Raw genomic sequence first — 19756 nt, 5'->3', positions numbered from 1 at the left:
GCATGTGTGTGTGTGTGTGTGTGTGTGTGTGTGTGTGTGTGTGTGTGTGTGTGTGTGTGTGTGCACTCTTGCTCAACCACAGACCTGGAAATCTCCAAGGGTAACATAAATCAAAGGCCCTTAGTTAGTAAAGTAGGTGGGGGTGGGGCTCAGACAGGTGATATTAACCCCCCTACTCCAATGCATATACAAACCAATCCTTGAGGGCTTGTGAAAGGTGGGTTCTGATTAAGGGACACTAACTGCTTGTACCCCAGAGTCTATATCTCCAGTAGGCCCCCAGATTCTGTTTCCTCTTCAGGGGCCACCATGGAGGACAGTTAAATGACTTCCCCACCCAGCTTATGGTGGAGCTGATTTCAAGCCCAAGGTATTCCTGTGGCTTGCCTGCTGTATCTACTGCATGTGGTTCTGAAGCAGAATGGCTCCAGGTCTTACTAAAATACCCAGGTAGAGCTAACAGCTTTCAGATGATGTCTACAGCACTACTTTATGGAAACTGGGCACAGAATCAGGTTTTGTTAGAATCAAGTAGGATGTTCCTCTAGGAGGCATTTGTGGAAAGCTTCACTGGTAACCTAGGAACCTAGTAACACCTTCTCTGGAGTAACAACCAATCTACAGGAACCAACACATGGGCATCCAGCCCCCACAGCCATATCATCAGCCTACACTTACTCCCTGTGCCCACCAGGCAGCAGGCTCTAGCAATACTGTTGTGCATCTTGCTTAAATGCTCTGGGCTCCTGTCCTTCTAGTAGGTTCTCCCACAATTGCACTATGGATCCTTGACCTTCTCCAGGGCACACATAAGGCTGCATTGTGCTAACTTTCAACAAGGAGGCCTCCTACAGGCAGCTTTTGGGACTCTTTGCCTAGTGTGGGAATGCTGCTTACTCCTCAGTGGGCTCAGGGTTGGAGTGGATCTATCCTGCCTATTGAACCCCATTTTCTCATTTCAGGGCATCCATCAGACCTCTCAGGTGGTCAGAGATGCTCATTTGCTGCCATAGAAACTCAACATTTCTCTGTAGATGGCTGAGACGGACTTGGGCTAGACTTCTATCAGAGTGAGTCACCCTGAAACTTCAAGCACGTGCTCAGCTGTGGAGCACTAACTGAAGTTGGGCAGCCTTCAAAAATGATTTACAGGGCTGGAGATGTAGCTCAGGAGTCAAATGCTTGCCTAGCATACATGGGGCTCTGTGCAGCATCCCCAGCACACACACACACAGACACACACACACAGACACACACACACACACACACACACACACACACACACACACACACACACACACCAGTGCATGCACACATACATGGGTGAGGGTGTTGACTCATTCATAGGGAAATGAAAGGAAGTTATGAGGATCAGGTTAGGAAAGAAAGCTGTCCCTTCATGTACTTTCTTGTACATTTTAATGCATTAAACCTATCAATATCAACAGCCATTTCTGACTCAAACAGCTGAGGTGATTCCCTGGATAAACCAAACCTAAGTTATAAGATGAAAGCATGAACATGAAAAGTATGGAGGCTCAGGTCTTTGAGATGGTCTTGGCTGGGCTAGAATGGTTCTTTGGGCCCTTGGTGCCTCTTTTACAAGGAATGATACACAGGAAGGCCCACAGTTTGACGAAGGCCAGTGGCAAGCTGGTACATGAGTGATAAGTACAGCTTATAGAAGGTGGGGGCCTCAGGGTCCTACAACATCATTCTTAACTATAAAAACAGTGGACTAGGGACCAGGAGATCAAAAGAAAGGGTTCTGTCTATTCTCTTCATCCTACATACAACTCACTCCTAGTTCTTGGGTTTCTATACCTGGTCCCTTAGATTATGGGACAAGAGAGTGGTACAGAAGAGGATGACTTGGGAACCCTTGAGACAGACCTCAATTCCAGCCAGACTTGACTTACTTAGCCTCTTCAGAGATGAGTACTTGCTTGGATTGGTCTTCATTGCAGATTCATATGATGGAGGCAGGTGGGCTAAGTTCTGGAAAGAGCGTGAGAAGGAGAGGTCATAGGGTTCGGTGGCTGATGTCAGGATGTTATTTATCCGTGGCTTCTCTGCAAAGGAAAGGCATGACATTTAGCGAACATATAGGCAGAGGTGGCTGAGGCCAGAGTGGCCAAGTTTTCTCTCCACTTTCTGCTCCCTCCCTGACTAGAGCCCCTATCCTGCCTTCTTAAGCAGCAGGGAATGCTGAGACTCAGTTTCCCCTTGCTCACTTTCCTTTTGTCAAGAGTCCTGTGGGGAAGGCATTATCTTAGCTTCCTCTGGCTCCCATGGCTAGTGATCAGTCCCCGAGGACTCAATTCAGCAATAGTGTCTTCCCCCAGGTACATTCCTGGTGTCTCTGATGAAAACTGAGCCCGGTACAATGAAAGAGCATTGTCCTGGTCAGCCTGTTGTCAACTTAACACAAGCTGGAGTCACATGGGAAGAGGAACTGCAATTCAGAAGGTGCTTCCACCAAATTGCCTGTGCACAAGTCTGTGGGACATTTTCTTGTTTGATGATTGATGTGGGAGAGTCTATCTCACTGGGAGCAGTGCCCTTCTTGGGCCTATCATCCTAGATGGTATAGGAAAGCAGGCCGAGCTGCTTTGAAAGAGCAAGTCAGTTAACCCAGTAAGTAGCACTCCTCAATGGCTTCTGCTTCAGTTCTTGCTCCAGGTTCCCCCTCTACTTCCTGTCCTGACTTCCTTCAGTGAGGGACTGTGATGTGAAAGTGTAAGCTAAATGAACCCTTTCCTCCCCCCATTTTTTTTGGTTGTGGTGTTTTATCACAGTAATAGAAACCCTAATAAGATATGGATCATAAACTCATCCATGTCTACATGAATGCACTGTTTTTTTGTTTTTTTGTTTTTTGGTTTTTTTTTTTTTTTTTTTTTTTGGTTTTTTTCGAGACAGGGTTTCTCTGTGTAGCTTTGCGCCTTTCCTGGTACTCGCTTTGGAGACCAGGCTGGCCTCGAACTCACAGAGATCCGCCTGTCTCTGCCTCCCGAGTGCTGGGATTAAAGGCGTGCGCCACCACCGCCCGGCTTGAATGCACTGTTTTATCCCAATAGATAGGCTAACTAATTCTATCAGGCCAGTCTGACTTTAGAGCAAATCTGGTGACCATGGAGGAGATGGATACAGGACCCAACTCCATTGCAACTCCAATCCACATTCAATCCATGGTGCCATGCACCTTTGGGGCAGCTCCCTTGAGTCTCGCTATGCTCCATACTTGACAAGCCTCTGTGACCCACATAGCCACTGTTGCTTCCCTTAAACCCTTTCTCAGAGGCTACCTTAGTAATTTCTAAGCTCCTGGAAGGAAAAACATGAGCAAAACCTGCTTGTCATATCCTTCTTCTTCTCCTGCTATCTCTGAGATAGACCCTGAGACTCCAAAGTCAGTAGAGACACAATGGAGTGTGGTTCGTTGTCAGGCCCAGGGAAGAGTCATGGAGGGAATAGAGATGGTGAACAGTCAAAAGGGTGAATAACTGATGACAGCACCCTCAAGCTGAGTGGTCTTTGGAGGAGACATTATGAAAAACACGAGAGGAGAAAATGATCAGGGAGGAAGCAGTGGGCTTAGGGGTCTGAAGGAAATGGAGGTCCAGGGTAAGGAGAAAAAAAAATCCCTTCATGCTTGATTGACATGAGAGGAGGAGCCCTAAAAAGAAGTCAACAGTTGGTTTCCAGGGAGATCGTGATACCATTTCCAGAAACGAGGGAGCAAGGAAAGAGCAGTCTGGCTGTGCCATCCACCCATCCTCTTTGTCTGGGACTCCTCAAAGCCAAAGACGCTCTGAGAAGGGGCAGGCTCTAAGTTGGGAAAATGTATAGGATTACGGTTTTCTACACCTCTTGGCAGAGAGTATTACATTATAGACTACAAAAATCCTCTTGTCCTTGGAAGAAAGTGTCGCCTTTCTAGGCCCATCCAAGGATTGCCCCAGGCATGGGAACTCCTGGCTTCTCTCTTTCCCTGCCTGCATTGTCACCCCCAGAACTGGGGATTGAGCCAGGGGATTTCAGCCAATAAGCTGGTGTTTGTGCCAGCTTCGTACATATGTGAGGGGGTGAGGGATGCTCTGTATCCCAAGAGATCAGAACATGCTGTACAGAGAGAGCCTCCCTGGCATGGACCAGGACAGATGCCAGGAAGTAGAGTGGGCATGAAGCTGAGAGTGCTGCTCCCTAGATGTGGTTAATTACCACTAATCCACTTCTTGTTTCTTCGCTTTCTCACCATGCTGGAGAAGAACAGGGTTCCCTCTGAGTCTTGGCGTTTTACTCCCACTGAGGTCATTGCTCAGTGCTCCCTCCTCCAAATGCAGTAGGTCCACATACTGTCATCTACCACTTCTCCTGAAATCACCACTGAGCCAAGATCATCATGCCTTTTGTGCTGACTGTGGTTGCCTGAGCACCCCCCTTGAGTAAGCTTGTCTTCTACTGAGATGCCGTACTTTATTTTTCCTCTATTGAATTTTTCCTTAACTCCAGGCTTGTGACTGTGACCTTGTTATGCTTTATCAGTCCTCAATGATATCTACTCTACCATCTACCATTTCCCTTCAGTCAGTTACACTCCATATCTCACTGATCTTTAGTGATTTGACATGACTTGGTCTTGTTCATCTCAAATGACTTCAGAGATCTCCTTTGCATCAGTAGGCCTGCTTTCTAATTTTCCTGTTTCTCTCAGGCTGCGTGGCCCAGACTGAGGATCTAGTTAATGCTTTTTGGTTGATGAAGTAGATGCAGGCCCTTCCTGCCTTCCTAATGGCTCTACTCATTCCTTGGGGGGGCAAGGGTACCATCCAAGAAAGGAATGCAGGCAAGCTCTACTTCAATAGTGCTGCAAGCTGCTCAAGAACAGGAACTGGGGCCTCTCTATTCCCATCTCCTTGTACCAGTTGGAGGAGAGAAGACAGGAAGAGGTGGGGTAGGGAACACTCCTTCTGTTGGTACTCAAGAGTCTATGCTTGTATTGGCTTTTCCTGAGGAGGCTCAGCTCAGTGGTTGTTCATTCCAGAATGTTACTGAACAAGTGGGGGCTCTCCTTGCCTGACGTTCCCAGCTCCTCTTCCCACCCCATAATCCCCACAGCATCCCTCAGGCTCCCTGCCTCTGCCTTCTATTTTCCTTTCTCAGAATTCTTGCATGGATAGTCCTCACTTTCAAGCCTTCTGTTACTTCCTTCAAAGATTAATGAGAACATCCCCATCTCCAACCTCAAACTACCTACGCTATGCTTTTCTTGTGTCTTCCACCGTCATAGCAAATTCTGTAAGTTCAGATTCAAATTCACTATCACAAATTCCATTCCTGCCCACTGACTATTTTTCTTATTTCTTGGATAGCATCCACAGTCAAGCCTCCACTCTTCCAAATACTCTTGGCTCTCCATTTCAGTCTTCATTGGTTCTCATGAAGATATAAATTTTGAGTGACTGAACCATCAATTCTTACCTCAAAATGTTGCAGCTCTCAGTCTTCCTTATTGTCCCCACCATCAATGTTACAACTGGCATTGCCTTTTTTTAACTGATCCCTACATTTTCTCAGTTTTTTCCTTAGATCTTACAACCAGAAGCATCCAATTATGTTCCTGCTCTCATGACAGGTGTCCCCACAGCACTGAAAAAGCATGTCCAAACACCCATTCCCTCTTCCTCATCCAGATGTGCCCCACCTCAGTGCTGAGGTGCTGCGCAATATGGCTTGAGGATGGTAATCCCTCTGCCAGCTGAGCTGCTCAGTTTATCTTATTTTTCTCTTGAAATATGGGCGGTTAACACTGGGCCTTGTGCACATGAGGCAAATGTTGCTACCATTAATCTATACCCCTAGCTTTTATTTTCATTTTGAGACAGTAGCTCACAAAGCTTCCCAGTTGGCCTTGAACTGACACTCTAGCCCAAACAGGCCTTGATTTTGCAATTCTTCTGCCTTATTTTCCATAGTATATGAGATTGTAAGCCTGTACCATCAGACCTGGCTTTGCATTTATCTGTGTTTTGAGTGTGTCTCTTGGGAAACATCTATTGATTATTATTATTATTATTATTATTAATATTAATATTATTTAATTATTTAAGTTTTCATAGTGAAGAGACAAGAATGACTGACAGGCCCCAGTTTACAGGGCTGTCCTGGCTCTATTGAGTTTTGAGAGAGACTCCAGATAGTTTTTATTTGGAGTTCCAGATGTTAAGTTGTGGTCTTCTAGGATGCTAGAACCTGGTAGGGAAAGATGTTCCTGCTACCTACTGTTCCTTTGCTAACACCCCTCGGCTGGGCAACTGTCAACTTCTTCTCTGCCAAGAGGGTAAAGCTTGACTAAGTCTTGTTTCATTTGTAAATGACACATAATGGCTTTGGGCAAAGGAGAACATTAATCTCCTTGCTATAGACATATGGAATCTGTGACCACAAGAAGTGATGGAGATTGCAAATATAAATGAATTGAGAAAGGGTCTCCTGCCTCTTTATGGAAGACATATCACTCTGATGTCAAAGACAAAAACATCCAGGGGACAATGGTCTCAAAGGAAGAGTGAAGCTGTGTGGCCTGGAGAAGGGCAGGCACATGACTCCATCTCCTTCTCTTATCCTCAGAATGGAGTCACTTGATATGCGATGGGATGCAGGGTGCTCTCTATCAGCTCTCACCGTGTGTAGGGGTCTGGGTAGCACTGCTTAAGATCGGATGGTTGTACTGACGATCACCTGAAAGTCACAGAAAAGACATTTTAAAAGAAGTCAGGCATTCTGTTGGTTCTCCAACACAACAGCAGTTCTCTTTACTCATCTTTACTGTTTTTCTCTGACTCAAAGGAAGCCTTTCTAAGAAAGGCTTTCAACAATATACTAGGCTCCAAAAACTCTTCTGGCTGTTTCTGCTGTTTTTGTCTTCTGTCTCCCTCTAACTACATTAGGCTTCTTTGGTCACTGTGGTGACACCCCCTCCCCCAACACACACACAGACACACACACAGACACACACACACACACACACACACACACACACACACACACACACACACACCTGGAACTGGCTGACTAGCCATAGTGGCTATGGTAAATTACACATAGGTCAGCAAAGAAGGAAGATGGGGGAGTATTTGACAAGGACACATAAATGATATGGCCCACTACAAAGGGGAAGTAGATTCTTCTTTTTCACATATACAGGTTTGACAACATCCTAGATGTAGAAATCTGTCAGGCTCTAGTCAGTGTCTAAGATCAGGAGTTCTGGGTTTTTGGCTAACTGACGCAGCCCGATAGTTCAAAAGCACACTTTCTATTCATAGCACAGAAACTTAGATTGAACAAAATAAAATCAACAGAACCAGGCTGCCAATGCTCAGAGTTCAGGGCATTCCAAGGGTTTTTAAAATGGTTTGAATGAAGATTTGGCTTGCCTCTAAAGTATACTCCAACGCTGTGATATTGCTTTTGCACAACATTATATTCTTGTTTTTCACTGGTACATGTATCTAATTGTAGCCAAAACAACAAGAAGAAAAGACACAAGATCTTGGCTCTACTTCCCTGACTCATGAGTCATAGCACTCCCATCTTTTCAGGGCGGGGATATTGGTCTCCATCTCTGAACATCTTCATTGAAAATGTCTTTCCTACTCCTGGTTTCATGTTCTAGCTTCTTAACGCTTTTCTTCTTCATCCACTCTAAGTATTGGGGGCTCTGTTGGGCTCAGGTGTCTTCATGAGAACTCAGGCTCTGATTTATAGCTTCTACCTTCTTGCCTAAAAGGATCACTTCCAAATAAGCATGTGTAGCCTGAGTGTTAGAACTTAAACTGCAAATGGACCCCTTCTAGCCCCTTGAAATCTCTTCCCTTCTCAAAGTGGCTTTGCCATTTTGTTTTCCAAAGCTCAAGCTCTGGCCCATGACACTGATGTCCTATGAGCTTAGAATTCCAAATGTCAGTCATCTTAGCAATTCTCAGCTTTCATCCTCCATAGCCAATAAAACACAAAGTAGTCTATAATAATCTCCCGAATCTAGGCCCACAAATTATCATTTTTTAAAATCAAAATTTCTCTTTTGCCATTTCTAAGACAAATTATCCTCTTTCCTCCTAACATACAACAATTCTAGAGTGATTGAGTGATTGCTTGGTTCCTTTGTTGAAACTGGATCCTTCAAATAGGCCACCAGAGCATCCAATTAGGGTGGGGGCTTGAGCAGCAGGCAGGCTAGAATTCCTCATAGGATGATACTGACCCTTCTTGAGAAAGACTAAGTTACAGTTGTGGAAGAAACTGTCTGCCCCAAATTGAATCCATTCTACATTGGACCTGGGTTTAAGCAATGAGAGAAAATTCTTCTTCATATGGTAGAGAAAGAGAGGGGAGGAGAGAGAGAGGCGGGAGGAGAGAGAGAGAGAGAGAGAGAGAGAGAGAGAGAGAGAGAGAGAGAGAGAGAGAGAGAGAGAGGAGGTCAGGAGGAGAGAGGGGAGAGAAGACTGTGGGAGGATTCTGTGACCTCAGAATTCAGGAGGATGAGGTAGGAGGGGAGAGATTGAGGCCAGCCTGGGCTACATAATGAAAAGCCTTGTCAGAATGTGGAGAGGGCGGAGAAGGAGATCAACTTTTGTTCTTTGTGTGGTTTGTTTTCTCATTTTAAAACAGTGTATCAATATCAAGAAATGGGAGAGTCCAGGTAGAATGGATAGAGTGGCAGTTAGTCGAAACAATATTTTGAGTCTTCCATCTTAGAGTCCCTGTGACAGGAGGAAAGGGTGCCAGACACCTGAGATTCAGGGAATCATTTCTGAGAGTCAGTTGCACTCCTTGATCTGTGTTAAATTCAGGTAACTCTTTTCTGTAACTTTAATTAATTATTATACTTAGTTGGGTGCACAGTATACTGTTTAAAGACACATATCCAATGTGAACTGGTCAAACCAAATTAACTAGCATGCCCATGTTATTGTTTTATGTTTGAAAGCTTTGAGCTCATGTCTTCTAGTTAGTCATAGAATAGGGAACCGGCCTTGCAAACTGCATCTACTGCCACCCCCACCTGTGATGTGGAGCCCTAGAACTTGACCAGCTTCCCTGTTGTCTCGCTCCCCAAAACACTTCACAGCTTCTAGAAACCACTATTCAATATTCAGATCAACTGTTTCGACATCCACACAGGGAGAGAACATGCTGTAATCTGTCTTTCTCAGCTGACATATTTCACTTAACATAATGTCCTCTAGGTTTGTTTATTCTCACATGCATCTTTTTTCTTGACTAATCCTTAAAATGATCTTGACTAGAGAGTGGAGTCAAATGAATATATACGATTGGCCTGTCATAGCCAGACACTATATGCAACTCCCCAGGTACCTTAACTGTAATCTTTACTGCATCATTAAAAGATGAAGTCAAAACCAGCTAAGTGACTTGACTTGAGATACGTGTGGTGCTTTGCTCCTTGAGACTCACTGAAAGTAATTTTTCTAACATTTGCTCGAGTGTGTGTGTTGGCATTAAGGAATAGTATTTCAAATGAAGTACAGAAATGAAAATTAAAACTGCCCTATAATAACCACTGTGACATTTTGTTCCATCTCCTCTTATTTCCCTTGTTTCATAAAGGGCTGTGCATGCTCACTCTCTCACACACATACACTTAGACAATATTGCGATGAATAATGGTGTGTGTGGCATATTTAATGCAGATTAATATGCTTAAAAAGAATCAAAACATGATGGTGTTTTCATCTTCACATTTGTGCAAAATGACAAATGTAGAAGATTACTCATTGCAACATTTTTGCATCAGCAAAAGCCCAATATTTATATTTGCATATTTGTGTATTTATATAATTCTTGAGTATATAGTACACACACATATACATAAATGCATATATTAAAATGTGCAGCTTCTGTACACTATACATATTATTTTAATCTTTTCTATGCTTAATGAACAACATCATGAATATATTTTTATGTTTTGAAATAATCATTGAAGCATATTTTTATGATTTCACCAAAGTTCTTCCTATAGGATAGTCTATCCTTTATTTCTATATGTTATTTAAGCAAAATCTATTTGTTTAAGCACAGTATAACCTAAGTATATTTGAGTATTCCTCCAGTTTGGGTATTTGGATTGCTTAGGAATTTAATAACATTACCTCAAATAACCTTGAGCACAGTCTTTGGCTGCGTCTTATTTCCTTAGGCTAATAACTACATTTCTGGGTCAACACATCATCAATTGCCTCCCAATGTGCCAAAGTAGATGGTAGATTTTTCTAATGCTAAAACACTCATCTCTTCCTGGGACATGCCCTATTTGATTCTGGTGTTTCATTTTATTATAACTCTAGATTTCATTTGCTCATATTTAACTTATATATGTATACACATATGCTCATAAAGAATTTGGATTTTCTCTGCTAACGCTGTTAAGGTTTTGTATTAAAATTATGATCTTGTGAAGCAAAGTGACTAGGGCTGCATCTTTATCTATGCTTTGAAATTACTCATCTAGCATTTTAAATATTGGCTACATAGAGAGCCTGGAGGAATGCAATAGTAAAAAAATGCCTGATGGTGTGTGTGTGTGTGTGTGTGTGTGTGTGTGTGTGTGTGTGTGTGTGTGTGTCTATGTCTCTGTGTGTGTCTATCTTGTGGATCTCCATGTGCATATCACTGCATGTGTCTTATGTGTCTCTGTGGGCATGGAGTTCTGTTAGCAAAATGCTAGAGGTTTGGCTTTTGTTATTTCATTGACAACTTCAGAAGGTTGATACTGCTGTCATCATCAATTCAGAGATAAGGAAAACAGAGGTTGGAAGAGGTTGTTCCGTGTTCTGTAGCCAGCAGTGGCTGGTGTTAGAACCTAAACCCTAACCATTGTGTATACTGGCTTCTCATACTTGAGAATATGATCCTCATTCATTCATTCATTCATTCATTCATTCATTCATTCTAGTTTTCTTACTCTAAATTTTCAGTTTGAATTTTTCTTTAAAAAATCAATGCTGAGATGATATTAAGATGATATTAAGCCATTAAGAATACACAATACCCTTGCAGAGGTTCTAAGCTCTATTCCCAGCACCTGCATGGCAGTTCAAAACTGCCTAATTACTCCAGTTCTAGGAGATTCAGTGCCCTCTTCTGACCTTGGGGGGCTCTGCACATACATGGTTTACATAATGTTTTACATATATGGTTTACATATATATTTATAACATACAGGCAAAACACTCATACACATAAAATAATAAATAAAAGTAAAATAAAATATCTATTGGACATTTTAAACTCTACTAGCTTACAACTATTGACGCTCCCCCCGCCCACCCCCCCCCCCCCCAAAAAAAAAACCCTTCTGTATATAAAGGCATACCCTTTTTCTCATTTTTCAGGGGTTGGCACAATGTTTTTGGATTAGCAATTTATTCACATAATCATTCATTTAGAAAGAGGCTTCTCACAGACAGTAAGTATTTTCGACCTTAAAACAGTCATTGTTTTCTACTTTGGAATATTTATATTTTGGTTCTTCCTGTTCCGTCACTGTCTTTGGTTTGGTTTGTTATTGTTTTCTAATTTCTGGGCTTGACTCTTCAGTCCATTTATCTTCTGTCTCTTTTGTTAATATTGTCCGATCTTCAGCAGTGAACTTATCTCTGGCATTATCCCATAAGTGTCAGCACACAGTGTCCTTTCTGTGCTTGGGACCTAAATGATCTATAATTGCAGCCTTGGTTTCTCATTGACCCAACAGTTAGGTAGTAGAGTGCTGATACATTTCAAAGTGTTTGGGGTCGCTGGTTTGAACTTTTGCCATTAATTTCCAGTTTCATTGTGCCATGGATAGAGAACATGGCCTATCCAAATTTCACTTTTTGGAACTTACTGGGATTTCCTTTGTGGGCTAATGCCAAATGAGTTCTCACAAATGCTTTACTGGCAGTTAAAGACAAGGTGTATTTTCGTTTCACAGAGTACAAACTTGACATCTATCCATTAAGTCAGACATGTGAAACACATTATTCAGTCCCTCTACACCCTAATTCATCCTTCACCTACTGAATCTGTCAAAGACTGAGGGATGTGTGCTAAGGTCTCCCACTATGCTTACATTCCTGTCATTTCCTTTCTGGGTTCTTAACAGAATTGGTTTCCTACACTCCAGTGCTATACCTTGCTATACCTTGCAGTACAAAAGGCTTGTGTCCTTTTTGTGAAGCTTCCCTTGACCCCCACTCAACAGCACTCTCTGTCCAGCTCAGTGCCTCCCTTGCCCCGGAGGGAGGTTCACTTGGTTTGATATTTATATTGCCAGCCCTGCTTCCTTTTTGTTTGCATTAGCCCGACAAACTTTGCCTATCCTGTTATATCTAACCTTTTTGTATCATGTTATTTTAAGCTTGTCTCTTGAGCATGCAGGAGTGCATACACACACACACACACACACACACACACACACACACACACACACACACCTTACTGCCTTCTGGTTTTCCCTGATAACTGTCAGGGGTCCCTCTTTGAGCAAGAGTCCTACCTCCTACTGCTATAATTTTGTAACATGACTCTGTACTTATTTTTGCCACCCAAACTCTAGGGACCTTAGCTGCTTTGGCCAGGCATGTGTTTCTGACTTTTTCAGCACTTGTTTTGTTCATTGCCAAGGATTGAACCTCGGGTCTCATATGTAGTAAGCTAGTGTTCTACCACTGAACCACATCCCTAGTTCTTTTGGCACCAGGAATAGGTTCTCCCAGTAGACTCTGGCCATGATTACTTGGGAAGAGAAGACAGTCAGCAATGGTATAGCTGCTCTTCTGCTGGTGATGAGAGGAAAGAGCGGCAGCCCAGGAGTCCCTCCTTTAGACTACAGTAGCACAATTCTAGTGCTCACATTCTACCCAACCCTGGTAGCACTTTGGTGCTGACTGAAGAGAGGAGAAGGAGCCCAAGACAAAACTGACCTCAGATACTAAGCACTCATGGCTCCTACATGAGCTTTGGCTGTTTACAAGGGATATGTTACTCAAATTATTGTTTATTCTTTTGACCAGTGCATTTTATATAAAGAGCCCCAGGGGGACCAGATCTTCAGATTTTTATGCATAAGTCAGAGAGGATTGACACACAACTATAGTATCTGAGAGGTTCCAAGAGGAGCTGTCTGCAGGCTGGAACCCCTGGGATGCTGGAAGCATGACTCAATTTCCAAGATGACTGACTCAGAACCATGACAGCCATTGGTATAGTTCAAGGTCAAAAGTCTAAGGACCTAGGGTGGTGAAGGTCATGAGGGAGTTGCTGGTGTTATTTCTGGAGTCCAAAAGCCAGAGAGCCAGCAGTTTTAATGTCCAAGGCAGCAGAAAAACAAGACCCCCTTCCTGGAGAAAAGAGGTTTCTCTTCTACATCTGTTCTCTCCAGCTGTTTGGACAAGGATCACCAACATGGAGGGAAGATCTGTTTCACTTAGTTCACTCACTCCCACTTGCTGTTTCCCTCTGAAAACATCATCCCACACCCCCAAATCAGTACTTTACTTGTTCCCCAGGCATGTCTTAATCTAGTCACGTTCACAATTAGACTTATCCATCACAGTCAATTTCTGGAGCAATAAAATGGCTGTATCAATTTTGCTCACTTGTTTCTTAATTGCTTTATGGAAAAAAGATTTGCCAATCTTCTCACTGAAGCAATGACAGCCATACCTATGTTCCAGAAAGTTTCAGTCTCACTCTTCAGCTCCCTAGTAGCCCAGAGGCCTTGGTGTTCAGGCCAAAGAGATACTGTATGGAGGTGGAGAAGTTATAGCGGTGCACTTCTCCTCTGAGGAATTTAAAGATGTCTTCAAAACTTTTGATATCAGTAAAATCACTGAGCATGTATGCAGGTGGAACATGACCTGTGTTTACGTTTCAGACTCTTCACCCATTTGAATAGTTGGAATATTGAAGAACCTATCCATATGGAAGATATGTTAGAGGAGAGAACAATAGGTTTCAGTGCCTATACCCTGACAAGAGCATTGCTCCTTTACTAAATCTGATACATTTTCCATGGTCCTTGCCTACTTTGCTCTAAGTGCAAGGCCAGTGACTCTCCAGACTTGTTCCAAGGGGAGTCACTGATGACCCCTTAAGGAAGACCCGTTCTGTGCTCATACCAAAACAGTCTCTGAATGGACCTTGAAGACCTTGTATTCCAACACGACTCTAGTAAGTTATATAAGTTTCTTAGATGGGCCCCATGGGCCACCACCACTCAAAGGGTAATGTCTCCAGGATGGTGTGTCCCCATTGTCCCTCCCACTATTGTCCCCCTACTTCCACCTTCCCCTCCCAGTGCTGTTTTGTATCTATCCATCTTCGGGAACTGAGACTTTATCTAAGTTCTTTAGAAGAAACATTTTCACCACCAAGAAGTCAGTTTAAAGGCTATTGCTTTCTCAGGTAAGAAAAGAGGTCCAGAGACATGCAGTGTCTGTAGGTGAGACATGCAGGGACTGCAGGTGAGACATGCAGTGTCTGCAGGTGAGACATGCAATGTCTGCAGGTGAGACATGCAGTGTCTGCAGGTGAGACATGCAATGTCTGCAGGTGAGACATGCAGTGTCTGCAGGTGAGACATGCAGTGCCTGCAGGTGAGACATGCAGTGTCTGCAGGTGAGACATGCAGGGACGGCAGGTGAGATGGGCAGGGACTGCAGGTGAGATGTGCAAAAAGTCAGTGGCCGAGACAGGATTAGGTCTTGGAGTGCATTTTTTAGGGTCATGATTTTTCATTATTGTTACAGCCTGGAAGCTCGAATGGTATTTACAAATCTCTTGTGTTCTCCAACAGAGTTTCTAAACAGCCGTGTTTTCTGTAGCTGTGACCCCTTTGTTACCTGCCTTTTATGTCTGGGTTTCAGGAAGCACCCTGCACCCTGGGAGAATTGAAGTGGTTCTTTGCCAACTAAGTTTTGGATGTATATCCTTCTCTTGGATAAATATTCTGCATTTTGAAAACTTGAGGAGCTCAGCCACAAAAACTCTGTCTTTGATATTTGACCATTAAGCAGGGTGTATGTAGGAAATACATATACACCCATTTGGGTATATTGGAGTGACTTTAGTGTATGGGCTACAATCAAGGATGTGAACAGGAAATCTACAAGGATGCTTCATACTCTGGACCCATTGGGCAGCTTTATACGTACTGGAGTGCACAGGGTGGGAAGAATTTGGTTAGTGCCCTCTGATCTTGGAGGGGCACAGCCCATAAATGTGCAGGTAAGTACCATGGGGTTTATTTGTTCCAGCTTCACTCTCCTTCACGCTTCTGTGCTTTTCAGAGAGTGGCTGTTCATTAAGCTCACCCAAAAGCCATGGTACAAGGCAGCCCTTCCAAAGATCCGGAAAGCTCGGCATCTGGAGCCAGTGGGTAGGCAGGGTGTCCACTTGGAGAGTCAGGTGGGAAAACTGTCCTCCCTAGGCTTTTTAACACTGACAAATGCTACTCTAGTGTACCCCAAGAATCACGGTGTTGTCTAGGGTGATGGTCTGAGGCATGTAGGAAGCAGTGCTTGTGCAGTTGATAGAAAAGCACATTGCGTGGTGTACACAGCGCAGGAGAGCCAACAGATCCCAGATCTTGCTCGGAGCTTTTCTTATGAGGATATGTAGACAGTTCGTTAACTTTGGTATTTTGTCTGTCCTCAGACTTATCAACTCATCTCATCTCCACTCCTTCATTCACCAGTTTTCCCCTCTCCAGCTTGCTTTAGGCAGTTCCCGAGTCTTGGCACAGTGCTCAGTTGGGGCCACCAGCCTTCCCGATGGATGGAACGGGATAGCATAACAATTAATTAGTGGCCAGGCCTCGCTGATTGATACATTGACGAGACCAGAAAGTGGAAAAACAATATCTGCTTGAACTCAGAGGCTCTGTGAAAGGAAGCAGGGATTAGGAGGAGGAACCTTCAGCCCACTGACAGTTGATGGACCTCTGGCAGAGGGAATAGGCTGTTGAGAACCAAACCTATCCTCACCTCTGCAGCCAAAGCTGATGGAGCTAACCATGAACTTCTCAGCATTGGCACTGGTTTAATATACTAAGGGAAGGGGCCACTTTTCTCTATGGAATACACTATGAACATATATGTATGCAAGCATTTATTTGCTTGTATGTACGGTGTGTAAAGGTGTAGAAGAGGAAGGCACTTGAAGCTGAGCATGGCAGATCATGCCTGTAATTCCAGCACTTGAAAGAAGAAAGGTGACTTGGTATTTGGAGGACCAGATACTTCAAATGGTAATTTAGTCATAGGGATAACAAATGGTATTCTTCCTCAATGAGTCACAGGAAAGTTGGGAGAAGGGTATAGATTCTGTGCAAAATATCAATAGTGGCTTGATCAATGGGATCCTGAGAAACAAAACAAATATAGTGTGCATTGAGGCTAGGTCCTGATACCACACTCTGGAACTGCCATGGTAACCTCCTGATCTCCTCCTTGTTCTGGGCCCTGCCCCTTCAGGGTCTGCTTGCATGGCTGCTAGAACAGTGTTTCTCAGATATGGCATCATTTCTCAGATGTGACTGTCAGTCTGGCCTTGAGCCTGCAAATGCAACAAGCTCCTAGGAGGTTAGACTTTAGTTGCTTAAGACCAAAGAAGTGCAAACTCTGGTGTAACAAAGAATTGTTAGAAAATAGCTTCTGACCCTATTCTGATCACTAAGGCAACTAGCTAGCATCCATGGCCCTGGCTCATGTCACCTCACCCAACATTCCAGGGACTGGCAGGAACTGTCTTCTCTCTGCTCTACCTCCACCTGTTACCACCTCGGTGCTCATCTCAGATAATGCCTTCCTTTTCCTTTTCCTCAGCTCTTGCCATCTTTGGTAACAAAACATCAGTTTCTCCTCATACAGCCATGCTCAGGTCCTCAGAGGCAATGGTGACTTTCAGTTTTCGGGGAGAGGAGAGTGAATCACCACTGCATTGTATTTGATGCTTGGTTATATATTACGTTGTGAATTCACCAACTTATTCACTCTTTTGAAGGCAATTAAATACTTCTGCATCCAAGGTTCTTCTCGCCAACTATTAATACATTGAACACTTACAGGGATGGGATGAATTACACATTTTTCTTTATAGCTTAGCCCTCCTGGGCTCTTTGGGGTCCTTGTGCGGATTTTTGAATGATATAATGAGTAAACAAATCAACTCTTTGAGGCAGCAAAACATGGTGATTTCCCCTGCTTGTTATCTACTCTCTCCTTAAAGGCCAAAGTGGGAACTTGTCTGGACCGGTTTTTATAGGTTATAATGCTTTATGCATATGAGGGTATGAGTGTGTACAGAGGAGTCAGGCAATGCTCTTTTTTCCCACCTTAAATCCAACACACACTTGGCAATTATTGAGGATTGGTTGCTATTTTAATACAACCCAGCACAACCATTTTTCATCTTAATATTATGAGATATCATGAGAGGCAAGCTGTAAGCGTTGGCATCAAAATGTGGGATTCCTCCAAGGACAGGTGGGCCACCAAGGACACCACGAGCTCATTGATTCTGATGCCCTTGTCCAACCTCCATTCCTCCTTACTAGATAGGTTTTCATGCAGGGTTTCTCAGATCCCACCCCTGAGAATCTAGCTTGTGAGCCCCTCCCTAGGAGGCTTGTTTAGTTCCCTATTCTGGCAAGGATTTTCATTTTCATTCTGACTGAAAAAGATGATCTTGCATGAGTTGCCATGCCCACATGGGGAAACACTGTATTTTCTACCAGATTCATATAAAAAGGCAAACTTTAGGTCTCCTTGGGAAGCATTGTCTGCCACCTGCTGTGAGCCACTTGTCTAGGGTAGCTGGGCTCCTCTGTATCCAGAGATGCTGAGACTGTTTCTTCTGCTCATGGTTATTGTTATCACCACAAAAAGGAGCATTTAGCATCCTCTGCTCAGCTCCAGGGAGCTAATCCTCCTCCTGGCATTGTGGCAGACCCAAGTGTGTCCACTTGAGCTGCTTAAATCTTGCTTGTGAAAGACAATCTTGGAATGCCTGGGAATTTCCTGGAAGTGGGACCAGGTGTGAGCATCAGGTGTGTGATGAGGTGGGCCTGTGAGAGGGCACATTGGAATTGGTCTCTGTCACTGTGCCAAGCTGGCAATTCAATGGGCTCCCTGTGGAGGCTTAAAATCTATGCCAGTCTCTCAGAAGTGAGATTGCTGTGGAATTCATTTGCAGATTTCAGATTCTTTTCACCGTCACCTGGGCGCTCCACCCTCCAACCTCCACATCTCTAGTCGAGGCCTCTAAATCTTTTACTGGGCAACACAAAGTCACTCAGTATTTCAAGGTATAACTCAAAGAAAAATAACTGGAACAGACAATGTCATTTGACATTTCAAGGATGTGCTACACTCTGGGAGCCTCAGAAATATCCTGGCACAAAGCAGATCACCTCGGGATCTGCATCTACCCTGCAATATTAGGAGTGCATCTGACACACTATGATATTTCCCTCTAGGAAGTGAAATATCTGGTCTTTATAGCCATGCTTGATTTCCAAGCTTATTATACACATTATAATGTCAATAGGAGGAAATTCTAAGTCTAGTGGCTGGCATAAGATAACACACGCATCACTATTTCAGTGTAAGTAGTTTTGTTGAGATTTAACAAGGATTATCTATCTCTTTATCATCTATCTGTCTATCTATCTATGTATCTATGTATCTATCTATCTATCTATCTATCTATCTATCTGTCTATCTATCATCTACCTTCATCATCATCATCATCATTTATCATATTCTCTTTTTAAATCTTTTAAAGAACCTTGTGGATGGGAGTTTTGCCTGCATGGATGTCTGTGCTCCACATGTGTGCAGTGCCTGCAGAGGCCAGAAGAAAGATGTTGGATCCACTGAAACTGGAGTTCAGACCATTGTGAGCTGCCATCTGTGTGCTGGGAATTAAACCCGAGCTCTCTGGAAGAGCAGACAGCACTCTTAGCCATGGACCCTCTTTCTAGTCCCTTTCAGTTACTACTTGTTATGCCAGACACTTTGTAATCTATAAAAGTTATGTTATTAAAACTTCACCACAAACTGTGAGGTCATTCCCCTTTTAGAGGTGGCACTAAATTGCTCAAGGACAGAAAGGAAGAGGCTGAAGCAGGACCCAAGATTACTTCTCAAGTCTCCAGTGTAGTGATCCTAAACTCTGTATTAAACCAATAATTTTCTAGAATGTCTACATACAGACTCTCCTGGTGAGTTGGATTGAATTTCTTGGGCATCTAGATTTGCCACCTGTTTAAAATGATTAATACTTGAGGGAAAATTGTATTATTACCATGTATACCCCAAACACCTGTATGCAGGTTGTCTAACTCAGCCAAGAGCAGCATAGCAACCCCTCATCCTAGCATCTCCCTTTTCATGGGGACTTGTAGCTCTCTGGCAGCCTTTCTGTTCCTTCATTTGGACCATACAGCCTGACAGAATCTGGCTATGCTTCTACGGAATGCAATTAGGTATATAAGGCTTGGAGTTAAGCACTGAGTCCTCTTTTCCTGGGGACCATCTACAAAGCACTGCTTCCAAACAATAAGTCATGACCATATTGGGGGGCCTCTGCCTCCACTCTTGTCTTCCTTCCTCCTTACAATAGTTCTAGCACCCAGTCTCCTACTGGTCTTTTCAGAGGTCCTTCAAAGCTCAGCTATGAC

General features: G+C 43.5%; 1 protein-coding gene and 1 long non-coding RNA gene across 3 annotated transcripts in view; one reads left to right on the top strand and one right to left on the bottom strand.

Annotated features, from left to right (window-relative positions):
• The window catches only part of Shisa6 (shisa family member 6), a 314399-nt gene that overhangs the window by 6684 nt on the left and 287959 nt on the right, over nt 1-19756 (bottom strand). For both annotated transcript variants that reach the window (XM_052756896.1, XM_052756895.1), the window contains 2 exons: nt 6688-6744; nt 1920-2072 (listed from right to left, as the gene is read on the bottom strand). In XM_052756896.1, coding sequence (XP_052612856.1) covers nt 1920-2072; nt 6688-6744 — 210 coding nt within the window. The remainder of the gene's footprint in view (nt 1-1919; nt 2073-6687; nt 6745-19756) is intronic.
• Nucleotides 1-19756, top strand: part of LOC128121857 (uncharacterized) — a 223959-nt gene that overhangs the window by 46800 nt on the left and 157403 nt on the right. The gene's annotated exons all lie outside the window — the stretch shown is intronic.

This window comes from Peromyscus californicus, unplaced genomic scaffold, assembly GCF_007827085.1.
Source record: "Peromyscus californicus insignis strain IS unplaced genomic scaffold, ASM782708v3 Scaffold_3__1_contigs__length_106647218, whole genome shotgun sequence".
In the NCBI taxonomy this organism is placed as follows: Eukaryota; Metazoa; Chordata; class Mammalia; order Rodentia; family Cricetidae; genus Peromyscus; species Peromyscus californicus.
This window is presented reverse-complemented; position numbering and strand designations above follow the sequence as displayed.